Source organism: Coregonus lavaretus (assembly GCF_964263955.1).
Source record: "Coregonus lavaretus genome assembly, chromosome: 2".
Classification (NCBI taxonomy): Eukaryota; Metazoa; Chordata; class Actinopteri; order Salmoniformes; family Salmonidae; genus Coregonus; species Coregonus lavaretus.
In genome coordinates, this window is record NC_139989.1 from 28,442,587 (window position 1) to 28,461,754 (window position 19,168).

Sequence of the window (19,168 nt, forward strand, 5' to 3'; positions counted from 1 at the left end):
TTCCCTTCAGAAAATGTTTTGGTGTCATATGTGACATACATAAGTGTTTTGAATTGAATAATGCCAAAAAAATTATCAGGAGGGAGTTTCCCAAAAACATGAAGACCATCTTTAGCACTAAGATCATCCGATGTCCTTTGCTAGGTAATGGGCAAACTGATCTTAATGCTAAAGATGATCTTTATGTTTTGGGGGAAACACACCTGATCAGGCACAAATGAGCATGGTGAGGCCATCATTCCCCAGGGGCTCCTCGTGTGCCTGCTACTGAGTTAAGATTAGTGTGTGTTTATTTAGCCCTCTGCAGGCAGAAACGGCATCGAACTGGCCAAATTAATGTGGGTTTATTAGGCCCACTCGGGACACTCCAGACAATGGCAGTCAGAGCCAGATGGTGGCTGAGATTCAGACTGGTGTCTCTCATCTCAGATCTCAAATTTTGGACACAGGTGTCACTGCTCTGATGCATCACTCAGACATTTCTGAGGGTCATGGGCATTTAACAAACCTTATATTGCTGAGTATCTTCAAATAAATAAAAAGTGCATGAGGCCAAGGTTCTGATGGGGTAGAGGGAAGCATGTGAGGCTGATCTTGAGGTGTGTGTGCTGTAAATTGATAACACAGAATTCCTATTGTAAATTTGCCACAATATGCAAATATAGACAGACTTGTGAAAATATTTAATGTAATATGCTATATTTTTTTGTGGCTGGCGGACTCATCCGGCTGAAGATTAAAATGTTCCTTCCGGTGGGGAGGGGCTGATTCACGGAGAGGAAGTTGCGACTGCAAGGCCTCAGGCTCAGTACAGCAGTTCCAAAGCAACCAGTTAGCTTAGCCAAAGCTAGCACTGGGATTGGGTAGAACCGCTTGAGGAGAATAACACAGAAAACAGGAACAAGCACGCAGCTGTAAATTCAGTTTGTATTACATTTTCCGGAGGACTTACGACGTAAACCCCTCAAACAGACAATCTTTAATGCGTGCTTTATTTTTTAACCCGGGTTCCCAGTGCAACAGCTAGTCAGCGTTCGCTACATGTCTTGTTCACCTTCATTAAACCCCGTGTAGCAACATTATCAACAATAACAAGGGTCGTCTCTTAAAAGCGATACATTGTATGGAGATCTGCATTAATTAATGATTTCACCTGCATTTTTATGATGCAATGTCTTCTAGTCGCGAGTGGGCCCATTGCCACAACATGAGCCTCTACCGGTGTAGCCAACACTTCAAGTAGCCTGCTTGCTACAAATATTTATTGGAAGCCAGGAGAGGCATCGAAATTAACTCCGAACATGGTGAGTATGGGTTATAATCTGCCACATTATTACTAGTTAATTAACTAACATGTCAGGAAATGGATACTATTAAAAATCCAATACATGGACAATGTAGAATAGATGCTGTAGACTTCAGCAAAGCGATGACAGAACAGAAATGGTCAATATCCTTTACTGAATATAATATTTTAATCAAAATGTGAAACCCTTAGTATTAAATTATAAATATTGAACTGATCATTTGCATGCATGTGTTAGTTACCGGTATTGTCACATTTGACGTGTCATATCTTGAAAGCTTTCTAAATGATCTATTCTACGATGATATTTTCCCAGTATAAAATTCCAGAATTCTGGAAGAAGATATATTTTAAACAGCAATCAAACCCTGTCGAGCAAGATAACGGTTCTTGTTTGTGCTCCACACATGATGAGTAGGCTACCTGGTTTCCGGGATGTGAGTCGAATTCGTCTGTCTGCGACACTAGACACACATCTTGCAAGACCAAATATTTGCGTTGAGTAATCCTAGCATGTTGCGGCCCATTAGAAGAATTCGGGCCCTTTGCTCTGCAAGATGCTTCAGATATGCAGAGGAATCACTATTCTCCTTTTTGCTATACTGTCCTTCCTGTGACTCAAATGCTAACAATTTGTTTAACACAACTCTCTTAAATAGTGAATTGACAGACTCCCTTTGCTGCTGGTTTAGTGAAATCCATTATACTATGATTATGAATAGCAGTTGGGTGGAAATTACCAATGCGATGAGGAAGTTAGTGTGAGTATTTTCCATAAGCGTCACAGTGCAGCACCTGTCCTGGGCCCTATGCAATTTGGAGGAATTTATGTGACATCCATTTGACCTTACTGCCCCGAAAGCTGGGTGTACACTACATGACTTTCAAAATCCTAACATTGCTGAGCCTCACATTAAACTATCTTCATACCAGTCGTTTTTTTGTCTTTCCAACATAGTGGTGCGCAGACTAAACAATGTGACAGACGGGGGTCACACACAAGTCCCTGCAGCAATATTCCAACATCTACTGGAAAGTCTTCCCAGAAGAGTGGAGGCTGTTATAGCAGCAAAGGGGGGACCAACTCCGTATTAATGCCCCTGATTTTGGAATGAGATGTTCGACGAGCAGGTGTCCACATACTTTTGGTCATATAGTGTATGTAGCCAATACATTTTGAATTCAATAACAATGATTGTGAACTTCAGAGCTGTAACAATTAAATGTTTTGGTTAAAGGCTACAAACGCATACTAGTAGTAGTCATCGCCCCTGCTCGAGAGTCTACACATTCTGGATGATGCGATACAATGTTATCATCGCACTGGCGAGCTCTCATTGGCTATTGCTGATCAATGTTAAAAATGTTTAGTTGCACATCTCACACTACAACAGCATTGCAGATTTTGTGCCGATAAAATCAATGTTTGAAAATATCCGGACAGCTCAACGACTGCATCGGTAGCCCCTAGATTGTGTCTCTGACCCACTCACATTCAACAAGCGTCGGTGACGGCCGCACACCCCGTGTAGGAAACGACATCGGGATTTATTCTCAGATCTGGAAAAGTTGTCTGGGACAGCTAAATCGTGGCCAAAATCGTGTAGTGTATGCCCGGCTTAATGAAACTGTCGTCAGTGTGCTGCTAACAGTATAGCTTCTTCCACTGTCCCTGTCCCCATACCGGGCTCGAACTAGTGATCCTCTGATCGCAAACACACGGACCACCCTTGAAAACGTACTAACCAATTGAGCTAACGAAAATGATCAAATTCGCTAGCTCCATTGGCAAAATGTTAAGCTAGCTGTGGAGTGGGCTTAGATCACATTCTTAACTTTGATAAACGAACAATTTATTATTCTTAAAGCTCTCTACCTATCGCTCATATTTTCCAATTCCTCTCCTCCGCCTTTCTATCATTCCTCCTTCCCTTGCTCCCTCCCTCCGTTGATCCCGCAGGCATCAGAGGAGAGCTCACTGCGCGCTCTGGAGAGTCTCATGACAGAGTTCTTCCACAGCTGTACAACCAACGAGCGCAAGAGAGAGATTGGTGAGTGTGGCGCTGGTGGTAGTGCCGTGCCAAATTTGATCTGGGTACAGAAGCATGTCCATTCAAAAGTATCGTTGTGCAACCATCTGAACAAGTCCGGCCACCCTTATGAAATTTGGCATGGTAGTAGAATGGACCAGAGCCATGTACTGTGGTGCACTTGGTATGTGATTTAAAATTGAAATGGGTGCTGCTATGTTGGCTCAAAGTCCCATGATAATTGCATTCACGCAACGCTGTTGTCATGGAACGTTTGGTGCTGAAATGGTGGCCAGTTTGCAGAACTTTTTATATTGATTTGCTATGGACTATACAGTGCAGATGCAATTTTAATTACAGATACAGGTAATATATCCTCATATTTGTAAAGTAAAAGAATGCAGTGCTGAGGCAAAGGGCTCGTAGTGAGGACGACTGGCTACTACTCTGAACTGTGTGTGGTGAGCTTTCTGGCGCCCAGAGCTGCTGAGGCATCACCCAAGTGGGTGCTACACATTGTGAAGGAGGAGAGGTCCAGTAGCTACACGACAGACTAGTTCCCAGAGTAGTCCTCTACGTAATCGTCACTAGACTCATCAACCATCGCCCTGACCACCTTCCTCTGATCAAGTCATGAACTGTCCCGCTCCATCATTGGAGGATGCATGTACTCAAACTCTATTGGTTGACCTAACTAGCTAAGCTACTCATGATGATGTATTGCTTCTTTGTTTTTTGCTTTTTAAGCACTTTGACATTCTTATGAAAAGCACTATAGAAATGTTATTATTATTATTATATTTGTGATAAGTTGTCATAATTATCTTTTTATGTAAGCAATGACTTATGTAAAAAATGTCTCAACATAAAAAAATAATAATAATGTGCCTCCTTTATTTCTGCCCATTCTGCAGAAGAGCTGCTGAATAACTTTGCTCAGCAGATGGGAGCATGGCGCCACTGCTTGTACTTCATCTCCAACACTCGGAACGAGTATGTGATGATGTACAGTCTCACAGTATTTGAGGTAAGTTCATTTGGTGAATGTTAGGAATAGTCTGGTAGTAATATTGTATAGGCCTATCACCTGAAGGGGTCTCCAACACCTTGAGTCTCAACATTGGAGCCCAATCACACACGTATGCAGTTTGTAATAAACTCCATGACGGACAAAGCCTTATAATACAACTATTGTACTATACAATACTGAAATCTTCTGTGCTACGTAGAGGTGCCAATGGCTTTGCTGTACTTGACTCGCAAAGAGGACACCGTTACATAGCAATGGTTATTTTAATGGGGCTGCTTTCTGTTGATAATATGCAAATACACTAAAGACATTCTCAGTACTGAATGCAGATGTCACACATTGACATTTTCAGAACATGAGATGTCGTGTTCAAGACAGATCTCTTTGCTCGGAGATACGGGACTTTAAACTATAGTTAATTTTATACTAAACTAACATTGGCTAACCTGTTGATAGTTAAATTGGTGATTGATGAACTCCAATTGAAGTTCCAACCCCCCCCTGTCTGAAAGGCTGTCATTGAGTTTGAGTTTGAGTTTATTTTTTTTATTTTTTATACATTAAGGCTAAGCTTGTTGTGACTTGTTAGTGATGTGACGCCTGAGTAGGTCAGTGGGAGGGTCACATGCTTTGTTGTTTCTATGGGTTTTTGCAGCTATAGGCTACACCTTTTCAGAGAAGTAGTGTCCTGGTTGATGATTGTGGCATCATAATTGGAATTTTGCACATTGGTTTCGAATTTGTGTTCTGTTTGTTGGAACTTGTACTGTGGATGTTTTCAACATCACTTTGCTTGATGATCATAAGGGCCTCACATGTTTTCATGGAAATGGGTCTCCAAGAGGTTCTTCGATGCATGTCCTTCGTGTAGGCTCATTGGTGTTTGATCACTGTTGTTGAATACATTAACGTTGTAGTCATGCTGATATATTTTTGGAACCTCCAAACCAGAAGTTCCTTCGTGAAAATAAAGTTATTCTGTATTTGTATATGCGCATCAGTGCATGGCTGACTATTCTCAAGTTCGTTGCTGTAAATGAGTGTGTTCTCAGTGAACTTACCTGGTAAAATAAGGGTTAAGTAAAATGAGGGATGTGACAAATGAAACGTTTTTCTTAAAGTTTAAACTTTTTCGGTTTTCCGTTTTAAACAATAAGAAAAATTCATAAAATTCCATGTGAATTCACAATGCAGCTGCCAGCAATGGTTTGGGTCTTATGGTGCGTCACTTTCAGATGGTTAATCATTGCACCTGTACTAACATTACTGTACCTCAATTCCACCTCGCAAAGTTTGCATTTCCTTCTCATTTAAGTTCTTATAGTATTGCCTTACAGGACTTCGCCTGCCTTTCTCTGCATTTTTTCCAACAATGACGTAGTGGTGGAGAGTCAACTCCAAAATAATTGATTCCTCCTGGTGTCGACTCCCATTTCTAAGTGTCAAGATTCGATTCCGCTAGGAATAGACTCCTAAGATTCTGTATTTTTGGAACGGAGGAGGCTGATTAGTTGCCGTACTTTCAAGAACATAAACACTCGCATCTTTCATAGCGAGCTAGCAAGGGATGGAGAGAGATGGGCACAGTATAGGCAGGTCGGCCACCAGGCAGACAGAATCGTGCACTAGGCCTATCTATCGGCAATCAAAAGCTGTATATCACAATTTCTTTGCTTGCAATGTTTTGCTACTTCAGTAAAGCAGGGCCCATCAATGAATAGGCTAGGATATTGAGATGAGCGAGATGCAACACTTCGCTCTCACGCAGTCAAACAAAGTATCTGCGCTTGTGCACGGGTTCACTTCACGCTGTTCACAGTATCACTCAATTGATCAATAACATTTTGAAGCTGAGCCATTTGACTCGTGCTCTTCTTCGCAGTACAGTCATATCGGACTAAGATCATAACATGGCGTCAAAGTGCTTCAACCTTGTCAAATATGAGACAGGAGAGATTATTTCACAGAAAATAATGTTCCTTGAGTTTAGACTGTTGAAAAGTAGCCACCTACTCTCTGTCATTGAGCAGAGCAGCCCAAACAGAGTCATTGCCATGGTTACTCACCAACTCGGCCGCCATGAGCAGAGTGCATGCAGAGCGAGCTGCCTGCGAGCAGGGAGCGAGTGAGAGTAGCAGCTAATGGATTCACAAACAGAGAATGTTATTTCTGGTTTCAGGCAGGGCCGGGCTTTAAATTTGGCAGAAGTAATCGTGCCTGGATAGGTAGGGTAGGGCCTGAATGTCCCGGGCATGGGTAGGGCTTAAAATGCATGCCCGTGCAGGGCTCTACGTGGTAGCCAGGGCACAAAAACAGCGGCAAAGTTGAGCCTTGCGCTCCACTCTTAGTTGTTGTGGAAATTGACCCACTATGCTGTTTACTTTCTGCATGTACGTGATATCGCTGAGTCTACTTTAAATTACACTACTTTCCCCAGACATAAAAATGGTATCCATGAGTAGGGCTGTTGTGGTGACCGTATTACCGCCACACCGGAGGTCACGAGTCATGAAGGCAGTCAAATTCCACATGACCGTGCAGTCAAATTCCACATGACCGTTCAGTCATGGTAATTAGGCTTCTCCAAGCTCTGATGCTGCTGCTGGTCTACCAAACTTGCTTACTGCCTGGTACTCAGCACTCTATTATCCCTCTAATCACTCTGACATCAATGCAAATGTATTCGAAAATCTAATCAAACACTTAATGAGAGCCCATGAGCTCATGTTGCGCAACATTTCTATAGGCTATGCAGTTGCGGGAGAAAACAGAGTGATGGCCGCTAATAAAAAGATGAGGATCCCATCAACATTCTATAGGCTAGGTCTACTATATTTATTTCTCAACTTTCCTAACATTAAGCACATTGCTTATCTTTACAACAGGAGAATTGCCTACCTGGCTGGCAAGAAAATAAACCACGGGGAATGCACCCTCCATTTTGCTATTTAAATGCATAGATGACATGTATTTTTTCCCGCTGCCCCTGTTTCGAGACAGGTGCATTATAGTGGTCCATTCTAAATCAAAACAAATTTCACACATATATGATTTAGTATATGTAAAGACAATATTAAATCAAGAATAGTCTGATGGGTGACAATATTAGCCTATCACTTGTGAATGTTATGTTATCACTTGTGAATGATGCCCAGCATAAGAAACAATGCCTTTTTTGCGACTTTTTCTAATCATAGTCGCACACCTCATGTAGCCTAGCCCATAGGCATTTATGTTTTAATAATGTTTGTATCACAACTAAAGTGGCCAATTAACTTCTTAAAATTAAGCACATTAATCCACTTTACAAGGGGTGTAGAGCCTAACTGGCATATATAAGCATTGCATGAGTTTCAAGTTTGGGGAAGATAATTTTCACCATAAAAATGCACCTTTATAGTCCCCTGTAGCTCAGTTGGTAGAGCATGGTGCTTGCAACACCAGGGTTGTGGGTTTGTTTCCCACAGGGGGCCAGTATGAAAATGTATGCACTCACTAACTGTAAGTCGCTCTGGATAAGATCGTCTGCTAAATGACTAAAATGTAAAAAAAATGTAATAAAAGCATACATGCATAATTGCATTTGCAGTCACTTTTGATAATGGTGTTTTCCCACTAGTGGAACATTTGCGCTTATATCCTATTACCATGTGCGCATTGCTGCGCTTATAATGTGAAGAAATAGCCTAATAGTTTATCAACATTTTAAGCTAAACGTTCTGATCTGTTGCGTCAGCCACATTGCATAAAAACATTTTTTTGATGCTAGTGGTTGTATTAATTTGGGATCTATCGTGTTGTGGCAAATTTGTCCTTATATTGTTCAAAGAACCAAATTATTTCCAGAGTTTTTGTAGAAGTAAGATAGACTTTATTACAATAGACAAAGCCGAGGTGGTTTGCAAAGAATCTCCCTTCCACCTCTCAGCTCTCAGTTTATATAGTCGTTGTACATACATTTTAGCTTAACCCCTCCCTCTTGGGTTCCCCCACCGCTGTCTCCAGTTTCCACCTCTTGACCGCTCCGCCCACTTCCTTAGTTTATGATAGTGGCGAAATCTGACTTCTCCTCAATGTATTCAGTTTGGAAACAATGGTAGTGCAATCAATCAAGCCCTGTCATGCAAACATAATCATGTTCAGTTTGAACTCTATTCAACCCCGGTTCACCCTGGATTTGCCTAAGGAGAGCCACTGGGTCACAGTCTGGTTTCAGTCCCTGATAAGATAAGACAACTGTAGAATCTGACCCGAACACAGGTCAGATGCTCATTTTACACACACACAAACCTAGTGAGATGAACCAATTCAATTATTTCTTAGCAACAGAGATAAAAAATCCATATTAATGTAAAAGTCCACGTCAATTGCGGCCCACAACTGTCCCAGACCATGTTTGGAATATTTATTTATCCCACAGTATAGAATAGGTCAACTTTTGTACTATGGGGGATAGTAGATTGACATAGGCTAGTGCCTTTGCTGTTCGTTAGGCCTACTCATCTTGTTGGCTGACGAAAAGTAAACGTGGACAGTTTTTCAATATCTTCAAAATGCATCTTGGAATTGGAAAAGGACACACGCAGTTGCGTCCCCGATGTATCTGTCTGCACTTGTAGCCTGTGAGAGAGACCTGATCACGTGACGGAGAGCCATGCGAGTGAGAGGCGCTTCGGATTGCGCCGCACACTCAGGAAGAAGGGCACAACGTAGCACTCCGGGCCACAAAGGGGATGCCACTGTGAAATTCGAGGCATTATCAAGTGCTTGTCAAATTGTGAATGAGAGACTATTGGATTGTGTACAGCTTGCACAAAAAAACAAAGCAGAGCTCATGCCTTTCAAGCAACTTTTTTCAAATCGTCATTAGTCTCATCATGCAGCCTTTCAATGTATTAAAAATCAAAACATATAGCCCAACCTTTGTAGAACAACTGAAGTTACATTAACTCTAAATTAAGCATATAGGAGTACCTATTTCTTTGTTAACCGCTCAAAACAGAATAGTGCGTACTCCCTCAAATCTTTTGGAGAAAATATCCTTTCTATTTTATTCAGCTTTGTTCAATTGTATTCTTCATACTATAAAATAATGTAAAATAATGCCACGGAATTATAGGCAAATCCTGTCTGCTAAATGAACTAGTGTAGCCCACAGCCATTTGGCATAGCCACATCAGAACCTAACATAAGGATAACTGAGAGTATGCCATGTTTTTTTTTCTGAAATAGACTACATTTTCTTCATGCTTCTTAAGACCTGTCTAAAATAAATAATGGATTTATTGTGAAGGTGTAGTCTATATTACATGGATTTATTAGACTTTTTAAAATGGCTTGTAGACTATGTGTGGAAGCCAGGAGATGCAACATGTGTTTATGTTAATTAACTGTCAATTACCATGAGACCGACAGTTATTTGCTTGACAATCACCGGCTGACCAAATTTTGTGACCGCCACAGCCCTATCCAGGAGTTCATCTGACTCTGGGGAAGTAGATAAAGGCCCTCCTTGCCAAAATCCAAAAGTATCCCTTTAAGCCATTTTTTCTCAGTGTGATTTATAATTATGAACATCACTAAAAGCCCAAATATTTTTGTAACACTTAAACTGTCTGCCATAACGCTTCATAAGTGTTATTAAGCTTCATAGCATGCTTCATAACTTGTCAAATATATATTATGACAATATAATTTATCTTGTGTATATGACTTGAAAAGCGCTTAAAATAAAATGTATTATTGTAATGCAATAAGTGCATATATACATGCATTGTGACATTGCGGTGTTCTTTAGTCTTATGACACCTCTGATTATAATGGCTGCATAATAGCGTCAAGAGTACATCCATGGCACATGTCAAAATTGTCAGAAAACGTGTTGGACAGCTCTTAATGTTGCAACAGTTTAGGATTTTATGATCGTGTTACGATGCAGAACAGTAATTAATGGCTAAACCTACCTCAGGGTTGTCACAAGGTACACCATTTCCAACATTTAAAAAAATATATATATATCTGTTAAAATGAGAATTTCCCTTAACCCATAGTCATTTTATAACCTTTATTGTTAACACATTGATATTAGACATGTACCCGACCATGTGGGATTTTACTGATGACTGGAATGAATATGCAATAGCAAGAGAAGACACCCTACACTTTTTAACTGATAGGCCTACTTATGGTTATGATCATGATAAGTTATAACAGTGTTTTAAAGCAAGTTTGGCTAGTTCAAATAAAGTTACGCAAAGTGGTCATCATAACACCTGAAAATCTGCCCATTGTTGCCTTTTCAGAACCTGGTAAATAAGATGTGGCTGGGAGTAGCCTCACAGGACAAGATGGAGATCCGTAGCTGCCTGCCCAAGCTGTTGCTGGCCCAGCACAAAGCTATGCCCTTCTTCATACGCAACAAACTCTGCAAAGTCATAGTGGACATTGGTCGCCAGGACTGGCCCATGTTCTACCATGATTTCTTTACCAACACCCTTCAGGTGAGCCCTGCTAAAATTGTGTTGAATATCTTATGTTGGCTTTGCCAATACAGCAAACGGTAATATTTTATTTGATTAGTCCCTCACAAATGGTTCATAGAGGTTCAACTAACTTTCCACTAGCCCTAAACCTAACTGAAGTTGTTGCATATCAGGAAGGAATAGGGCAGGATTCCCGAATAGGTGGCCCCCCAGGTTTTCTGAGCAAAAAAAAAAAAAACTATTATTATTTGTAATACTTTTCGTTGTTGGACATAAGCCTGTAAATTCACCAGGTACAAAACATTAAGAACACCTTCCTAATATTGAGTTGCAACCCCCCCCCCCCACCCTTGCCCTCAGAACAGCCTCAATTATTCGGGGCATGGACCCCACAAGGTGTCAAGCGTTCCACAGGGATGCTGGCCCATGTTTACTCCAATGCTTTCCACAGTTGTTTCAAGTTGGCTGGATGTCCATTGGGTAGTGGACCATTCTTGATAAACTGTATGTGAAAAACCCAGCAGCATTGCAGTTCTTGACACAAACCGGTGCTCCTTGCAGCTGTTCAAAGGCGCTTAAATATTTTTGTCTTGCCCATTCACCCTCTGAATGGCACACATACACAATCCATGTCTCAAGGCTTAAAAATAATCCTCCTTCAACCTGTCTCCTCCCCTTCACCTACACTGATTTGAAGTGGATTTAACAAGTGACATCAATAAGGGATCATAGCGTTCACCTGGATTCATCTGGTCAGTCTATGTCATGGAAAGAGCAGGTTTTCTTAATGTTTTGTACACTTAGTGTATCCGTTTGTGCCTCATTCGGTCAATTTGCAGTGTACAGATTATTTATAACTATGTTTCAGCCCCCCGACCAGCCGCTCAAGAAAAGCAATGCCCCATGGCTGAATGTAATTGGGGACCCCTGGAATAGGGGGAACTCTTGATCACAATTAACAACTTGATACTTTATTTATCTAAATATTAAAATCACGATGTTTAGGCCATCAATAGCCTTCATCAGAATGTTGTTGCATATCAAGTAGCACTTGATAGATTGATTTATTATTTAGGTTTGTATGCCTTTTATAGGGGGCTACCTAAATAAAGTCTAGCCCAAACAACATTACAATAAATAAATAAAAATGAAAAAACAGAACTGACAAAGCCATACAACAGAAGCTAAATAAAGTGACATAGGCCTGTCATTTGATACATTAGTCTTCATATGGTCCAAAAAAATAAATAATAATATGGTCACCCTGCTAGCATTTTAAAAGGATAGTTCATCGCTAAATCTGTATCTCTCAACTGTTTTAGCATCTGGCAAATTGTGCATGGAGAGCACTTGGCTGCAATCCACGATTTCATTAATTTGATTGACAGGCAAAAGGTTAAAGGCCCAATGCAGCTATTTTTATATCAATATAAAAATCATTTCTGGGTAACAATTAATTACCTTACTGTAATAGTTTTCCATTAAAATTGTAAAAAATAAACAAATCAATATCTCAAGCAAGAATTTTGCCTGGACTGTCTGCGAGTGGTCTGAGTGGGGAGGGGAAACTTGAAAACTAGCTCTTATTGGCAGAGGTTCGGAATAGGGCTGTTGCAGTGGCCGTATTACTGCCACACCGGCGGTCACGAGTCATGAAGGCAGTCAAATTCCACGTGACCGCTTAGTCACGGTAATTAGACTTCTCCAAGCTCTGATGCTGCTGATGGTCGTTAGTAGCCTACCAAACTTGCTAACTGCCTGGTAGTCAGTACTCTATTGTCCATCTAATCACTCTGACATCAATGCAAATATGATTGAAAATCTAATCACGCTTCATGAGATCCCATGAGTTCATGTTGCGCAACATTTCTATAGGCTAGCAATTGTGCGAGAAAACAGAGTGATGGCCTCTATTAAAACGAGGAGGATCCCATCAGCTTTCTATAGGCTATAGGCCTACTATATTTATTTGTCAACTTTCCTAATATTAAGCACATTGCTTATCTTTACAGCAGGAGTATAGCCTACCTGGCTGGCATGAAAATGAACCACAGGAAAAGCGTCCTCCATTCGCTATTTAAGTGCATAGATTACATGTATTTTTTCCACTGCCCCTGTTTCGAGACAGGTGCATGATAATGGTCCATTCTAAATCAAAACACATTTCACACATATATTATTTAGTATGTGTAAAGACGAGATTAAATCAAGAATAGTCTGATGGGTGACAATATTAGCCTATCACTTGTGAATTATATTTACATTTTACATTTTAGTCATTTAGCAGACGCTCTTATCCAGAGCGACTTACAGTTAGTGAATACATATTTATTTATTTTTTGTACTGGCCCCCCGTGGGAATCGAACCCACAACCCTGGCGTTGCAAACGCCATGCTCTATCAACTGAGCTACATCCCTGCCGGCCATTCCCTCCCCTACCCTGGACGACGCTGGGCCAATTGTGCGCCGCCCATGAGTCTCCCGGTCGCGGCCGGCGGCGACAGAGCCTGGATTCGAACCAGGATCTCTAGTGGCACAGTTAGCACTGCGATGCAGTGCCTTAGACCACTGCGCCACTCAGGAGTTTCACTTGTGAATAAGGCAAGAAACAAAGCCACTTTTTTAAATCATAGTCACACACCTCATTTAGCCTAATAAGGCAAGAAACAAAGCCACTTTTTTAAATCATAGTCACACACCTCATTTAGCCTAATAAGGTTTGTATCACAACTAAAGTGGCCAAATAAGTTCTTAAAATTAAGCACATTAATCCGCTTTACAAGGAGTGTAAAGCCTAACTGGCATACATAAGCAGCGCGTGAGTTTCAAGTTTGGGGAAGGTAATTTTCACCATAAAAATGCACCTTTTTATAATAAAAGTATTACATGCATAATCGCATTTGCAGTCACTTTTGATAATGGTGTTTTCCTGCTAATGGAACATTCACGCTTATAGCCTACTGCCATGTGCGCATTGCTGCGCTTATAATGTGAAGAAATAGCCTAATAGTTTATCAACATTTTAAGCTAAACGTTCTGATCTGTTGCATCAGCCACATTATAGCCCAACGTTTGTAGAACAACTAAAGTTACATTAATAACTCTAAATTAAGCAATAAGGAGTACTTATTTCTTTGTTAACCGCTCAACATAGAATAGCCGCATGTGCACACTCCCTCAAATTGTTTGAAGAAAATATCCATTCTATTTTATTCAGCTTTGTTCAATTGTATTCTTCATACTAAAAAATTATATAAAATAATGCCACGGAATTCTAAGCAAATCTTGTCTGCTAAATTAGCTAGTGTAGCCCACAGCCATTTGGCATAGGCAGATCAGGACCTAACATAAGGACAACTCGGAGTATGCTATTCTGTTCTTCTGAAATAGACTACATTTTCTTCATATCATGCTTCTTTAAACCTGTCTAAAATAAATAATGGATTTGTTGTGAATGTGTAGGCTATATTACATGGATTTATTATACTTTTTTAAATGTAGATGTTCCTGTGGAAGCCAGGTGATGCTAAATCTGTTTGTTAATTAACGGTCAATTACTGTGAGACCGACAGTTATTTGCTTGACAATCACCGGCTGACGGAATTTCGTGACCACCACAGCCCTAGTTCGGAACGCTCTTTGTTATTGGTCTATTAGCTAATTCTGGTGATGTCACCAGGCAAGCCGAAACTCCACCCATGCAAAGCCTGCTGATTAGAATGTCCTATGAAGATTGTATTTTCAACCAGCAACTATCAGGAAATAACCATTTTTTTTCTCACACTTTTACAGTGTTAGTTTCATCAGCTGTACAATATGATATAAAACACAGGAAAAACAGAATTTTGACTTCCAATGCATTGGCCATTGGAAGCCTTTATTATAAGTTCTCATCCCCATGTCATCATCCAGTCCTATACATACAGTATGTACAGTTGCAGTACAGTGCTGAGAAAGTCTGTGAACCCTTTAGCGTTTTCTGCATAAAACTGACCTATGATGTGATCTTCAAAACAAGCTAACATGCTCTCCCCTGTAATGGTGAGAGCATGTCAGCATGTTTTGTTGTAGCCTCTGTAACCTTATCACTCATCATTATTCATGATTAATTCATGTTTTTTCTTAATCATGGCATTATCAGGTTTAATGTTCAGAAACATCTTCTATTCTTACTTACAATAAAAGTGACTCCAAAATTGCATTATTCACAATTCAGTTCTGGTTGGGCAAAACATAACCCAAAACACGACACAAAAAAACTGCAAATGTATACAACGAGTTTGTAGAGTTAGAAGCGTGATAGAATCATTCCATGCAAGGAATATGGGACAAAATACTAAACTCGTGACAACATTAATACACTTTTATTGAGCTGATTAATATAGAGGTTCAAATACTAGGTACAATTTATGCAGAAATACAGAAAATGCTGAAGGATTCACAAACTTTATCTCACCACTGTATGTATAGTCCTATATATTCAGTATGTACAGTAGGGCCGTGGCGATACCAGTATCGCGACAAGGAAACAATATGCAAAGCGGATTAAAATTCGTTAGAGAAACATCCCAAATGTTGGAAACAAACATAATTATGTTGTCATCCAGAGTCACATTTATTTGTGTTCCAAGCTATAGCACACAATATTTCACCTACAACAGGTTTTTAAAGGACCAAAGAGTTAGGTCTGCTTTGTGTTTACATTTTAGACATGGGAAGAATATTGCCCTAATGTACAGTATATTGCTCTTCAATAAGTATATTTATTTGATGTTTTAACGAATACATACTAACCATGCTAAACATAAGTAGAATTTAGACCATACTAACATTAACACAATATATTAACTTACACAAAATCAAATTAAATCAAATGTTATTTGCAACATGCGCCGACTACAACAGGTGTAGACCTTACAGTGAAATGCTTACTTACAAGCCCTTAACCAACAATGCAGTTTTAGGAAAAATAAGTGGTCAGTAAAAAATAACGAATAACAACTAATTAAAGAGCAGCAGTAAAATAACAGTAGGGTGGTTATATACACGGGGTACCGGTACAAAGTCAATGTGCGGGGGCACAGGTTAGTTGAGGTAATTGAGGTAATATGTGCATGTGGGTGGAGTTAAAGTGAGTATGCACAGATAATAAACAGAGAAGCAGCAGCGTAAAAGAGGGGGTGGGGTGGGGGGACAATGCGTAAAAGAGGGTGGGGGGACAATACAAATAGTCTGGGTAGCCATGATTAGCTGTTCAGGAGTCTTATGGCTTGGGGGTAGAAGCTGTTAAGAAGCCTTTTGGACCTAGACTTGGCGCTCCGGTACCGCTTGCCGTGCAGTAGCAGAGAGAACAGTCTATGACTAGGTTGGCTGGAGTCTTTGACAATTTTTAGGGCCTTCCTCTGACACTGTCTGGTATAGAGGTCCTGGATGGCAGGAAGCTTGGCGCCAGTGATTTACTGGGCCGTACGCACTACCCTCTGTAGTGCCGTGCGGTTGGAGGCCGAGCAGTTGCCATACCAAGCAGTGATGCAACCAGTCAGGATGCTCTCGATGGTGCAGCTGTATAACTTTTTGAGGATCTGAGGACCCATGCCAAATCTTTTCAGTCTCCTAAGGGGTATTACAGACTCAGTCAGGGACATGTTGAAAATGTCAGTGAAGACGCTTGCCAGTTGGTCAGCGCATGCTCGGAGTACTGGTAATCCGTCTGGCCCTGCGGCCTTGTGAATGTTGACCTGCTTAAATCTTACTCACATAGTCATCCGGAACAGCTGATGATCTCATGCATGCGTCAGTGTTGCTTGCCTCGAAGCGAGCATAGAAGTGATTGAGCTCGTCTGGTAGGCTTGTGTCACAAGGCAGCTCGCAGCTGTGCTTCCCTTTGTGGTCTGTAATAGTTTGCAAGCCCTGCCACATCCAACGAGCGTCGGAGCCGGTGTAGTATTGAGGTATGCAATTTTCAAAACTTAAATATTTTCAATCAGATTGATGTTAAAGGTACATTTAGTTGCTTCTTTTTTTTTGTTCAAAAGTGAGGCCACCACTTCTTTGTCTCTGGACAGGTGCCCTGATTGGTTTGAATCAAATAATGTTGATGCGTGTATGTGTGCGCGCACGTGTTTTGTTTTTGCCGTGATCGTGTGTATAATTCAAAATTATATTTTATATTTGAGATTCTTCAAGTAGTCACCCTTTGCCTTGATGACAGCTTTACACACTCTTGGCATTCTCTCAACCAGCTTCACCTGGAATGCTTTTCCAAGTCTTGAAGGCGTTCCCACATATGCTTAGCACTGGTTGCTTTTCCTTCACTCTGCAGTCCCACTAAGCCCAAACCAGATGGGATGGTGTATCGCTGCAGAATGTTGTGGTAGCCATGCTGGTTTAGTGTGCCTTGAATTCTAAATAAATCACAGACAGTGTCACCAGCAAAACACCCCCACACCATAACACCACCTCCTCCATGCTTTACGGTGGGAGCTACACATGCGGAGATCATCCGTTCACCCACACCGCGTCTAACAAAGACATGGCGGTTGGAACAATGCAAATAGTCTGGGTAGCCATTTGATTAGCTGTTCAGTCTTATGGCTTGGGGGTAGAAGCTGTTAAGAAGACTTTTGGACCTGTGTGTGTTCTGTGTGTGTTACTGCAGCTGATCCAGTCTCCTACCATGGCCTCTCTGGGGCTGGTTTTGCTCAAGACCACATCCGAGGAGCTGGCGTGCCCGCGGGAGGATTTGAGTGTGGCACGGAAAGACGAGCTGCGCAAACTGCTGCTGGAGCAGGTCCCCACGGTGCTGGGACTACTGACAGGTGAGCAAGTTCAACCATTCATTACAATGGGAAGTTGGGAGGTGAAACACTGGCGGTTCACCAAGCGGAGCGGCTCCCAGTGTTCATGCACGTTGGCATCACTTGGTTTGGATGGCGAAAGTTTAGAAATGAAACTATGCTGCACTTATGTTAGTCAAGCAAAATTTAGTAGGAGGTGTCATGGCTAAAGCAGTCTGGCTTGCTCTATAAAATGCATTGACATTGTTCACTAACCTAACGTTAAAGGGATACTTCGGGATTTTGGCAATTACATTTAACATTTTAGTCATTTAGCAGACGCTCTTATCCAGAGCGACTTACAGGAGCAATTAGGGTTAAGTGCCTTGCTCAAGGCCATGATTTTTTTGTAAATTAACTTGTCTTAGCAGAATAGATATTTGATGCAGAGGGTAGAAATTGTTTATTTGGTTGATGTTACTTACCAAGCCAAGCAGACAGACCCGGCGTCAGGATAAAGTGACAAAGGGGCAGTTGAAATCGGTTAGGGGGCACAATTTTGGGGGGGTTCTTGCATTGGAATTATATAAAATTCTGCTTATTTCATGCTATACCACAAACATAGTTTAAATACTGAAACTCTGAGACCATTGAGTGCTTTTAAAGTGACAGGTTGGTGCAAAATCTATAGCCCATCTCCGCTGCGCTGTATCAGCACAATGGACAGCACCCTACACACTAAAGCAAAGCCTATTAGGCAAATTAATATAGGCTACAAGATAGATAGGGTAAATCACATGTTACAAACAGCCTATGTGAATGCAGCCATACACACACAGCTGTCTTACCAAAATAATGCAAACTAAATGCTGAAAATAGTAGGCTAGTTATTCACGCAAAACAAAAATACTGAATAGCAGTTTGGCTTAGAATACCGACACAACTGCGAATGCGAACGAATGAATGCGAACAGAACAAAAGTGGTAGGTCTACTATAGGCCTATAAACAAAATGTCAGATCGATAAAGGCATGACACAATCTATTTATGCTACTTACATTAACAGTAAACAAATGCAGTAAACAAAAGGCAAATGGAATTTACCAAAACATAGCCTACTAAAGTGAGATGCAGCCATGCACAGCGGTCTTATAAATAGGCCTATAGGCCCGCTTCAAACATGTAAAATCATGCAGCTCATGAGTTCATCAACACGTTGCGATATGGATCAAATTCGACCCACCCATATAATCAATTAAGCAATGCCGGCCTACCATTAACACGTTTCCAGTACGTACAGTTCTCATTTACAATCACGAAAAGCAATGCGCTACCAAGAAACCGTAGCAGTAGCATGATGAGGCGTCATGTGAGTTCTTGCATTGGAATTATATTTAATTCTGCTTATATCACGCTATACAACAATAAACATAAAAGTTCAAATGCCGAGATCATTGACTTCTTTTGATCACACTAAGCAAGACCGGCTGGCTAAAGAAGTAATTTTGCCAGTCCATACCCTAGGTTTTTGCTGAAAATGACGC

The 19,168-nt window shown here is 40.9% G+C and overlaps 1 protein-coding gene across 1 annotated transcript in view; it reads left to right on the top strand.

Annotated features, from left to right (window-relative positions):
- The first annotated feature begins 766 nt into the window (after nt 1-766).
- LOC311102144 (exportin-6-like) overlaps nt 767-19,168 on the top strand; it is an 89,127-nt gene continuing 70,725 nt past the window's right edge. Inside the window, exons 1-5 of the mRNA XM_084143377.1 lie at nt 767-1,304; nt 3,267-3,357; nt 4,251-4,363; nt 10,669-10,866; nt 17,508-17,667. Coding sequence (XP_083999503.1) covers nt 1,302-1,304; nt 3,267-3,357; nt 4,251-4,363; nt 10,669-10,866; nt 17,508-17,667 — 565 coding nt within the window. The 5' untranslated portion in view covers nt 767-1,301. The remainder of the gene's footprint in view (nt 1,305-3,266; nt 3,358-4,250; nt 4,364-10,668; nt 10,867-17,507; nt 17,668-19,168) is intronic.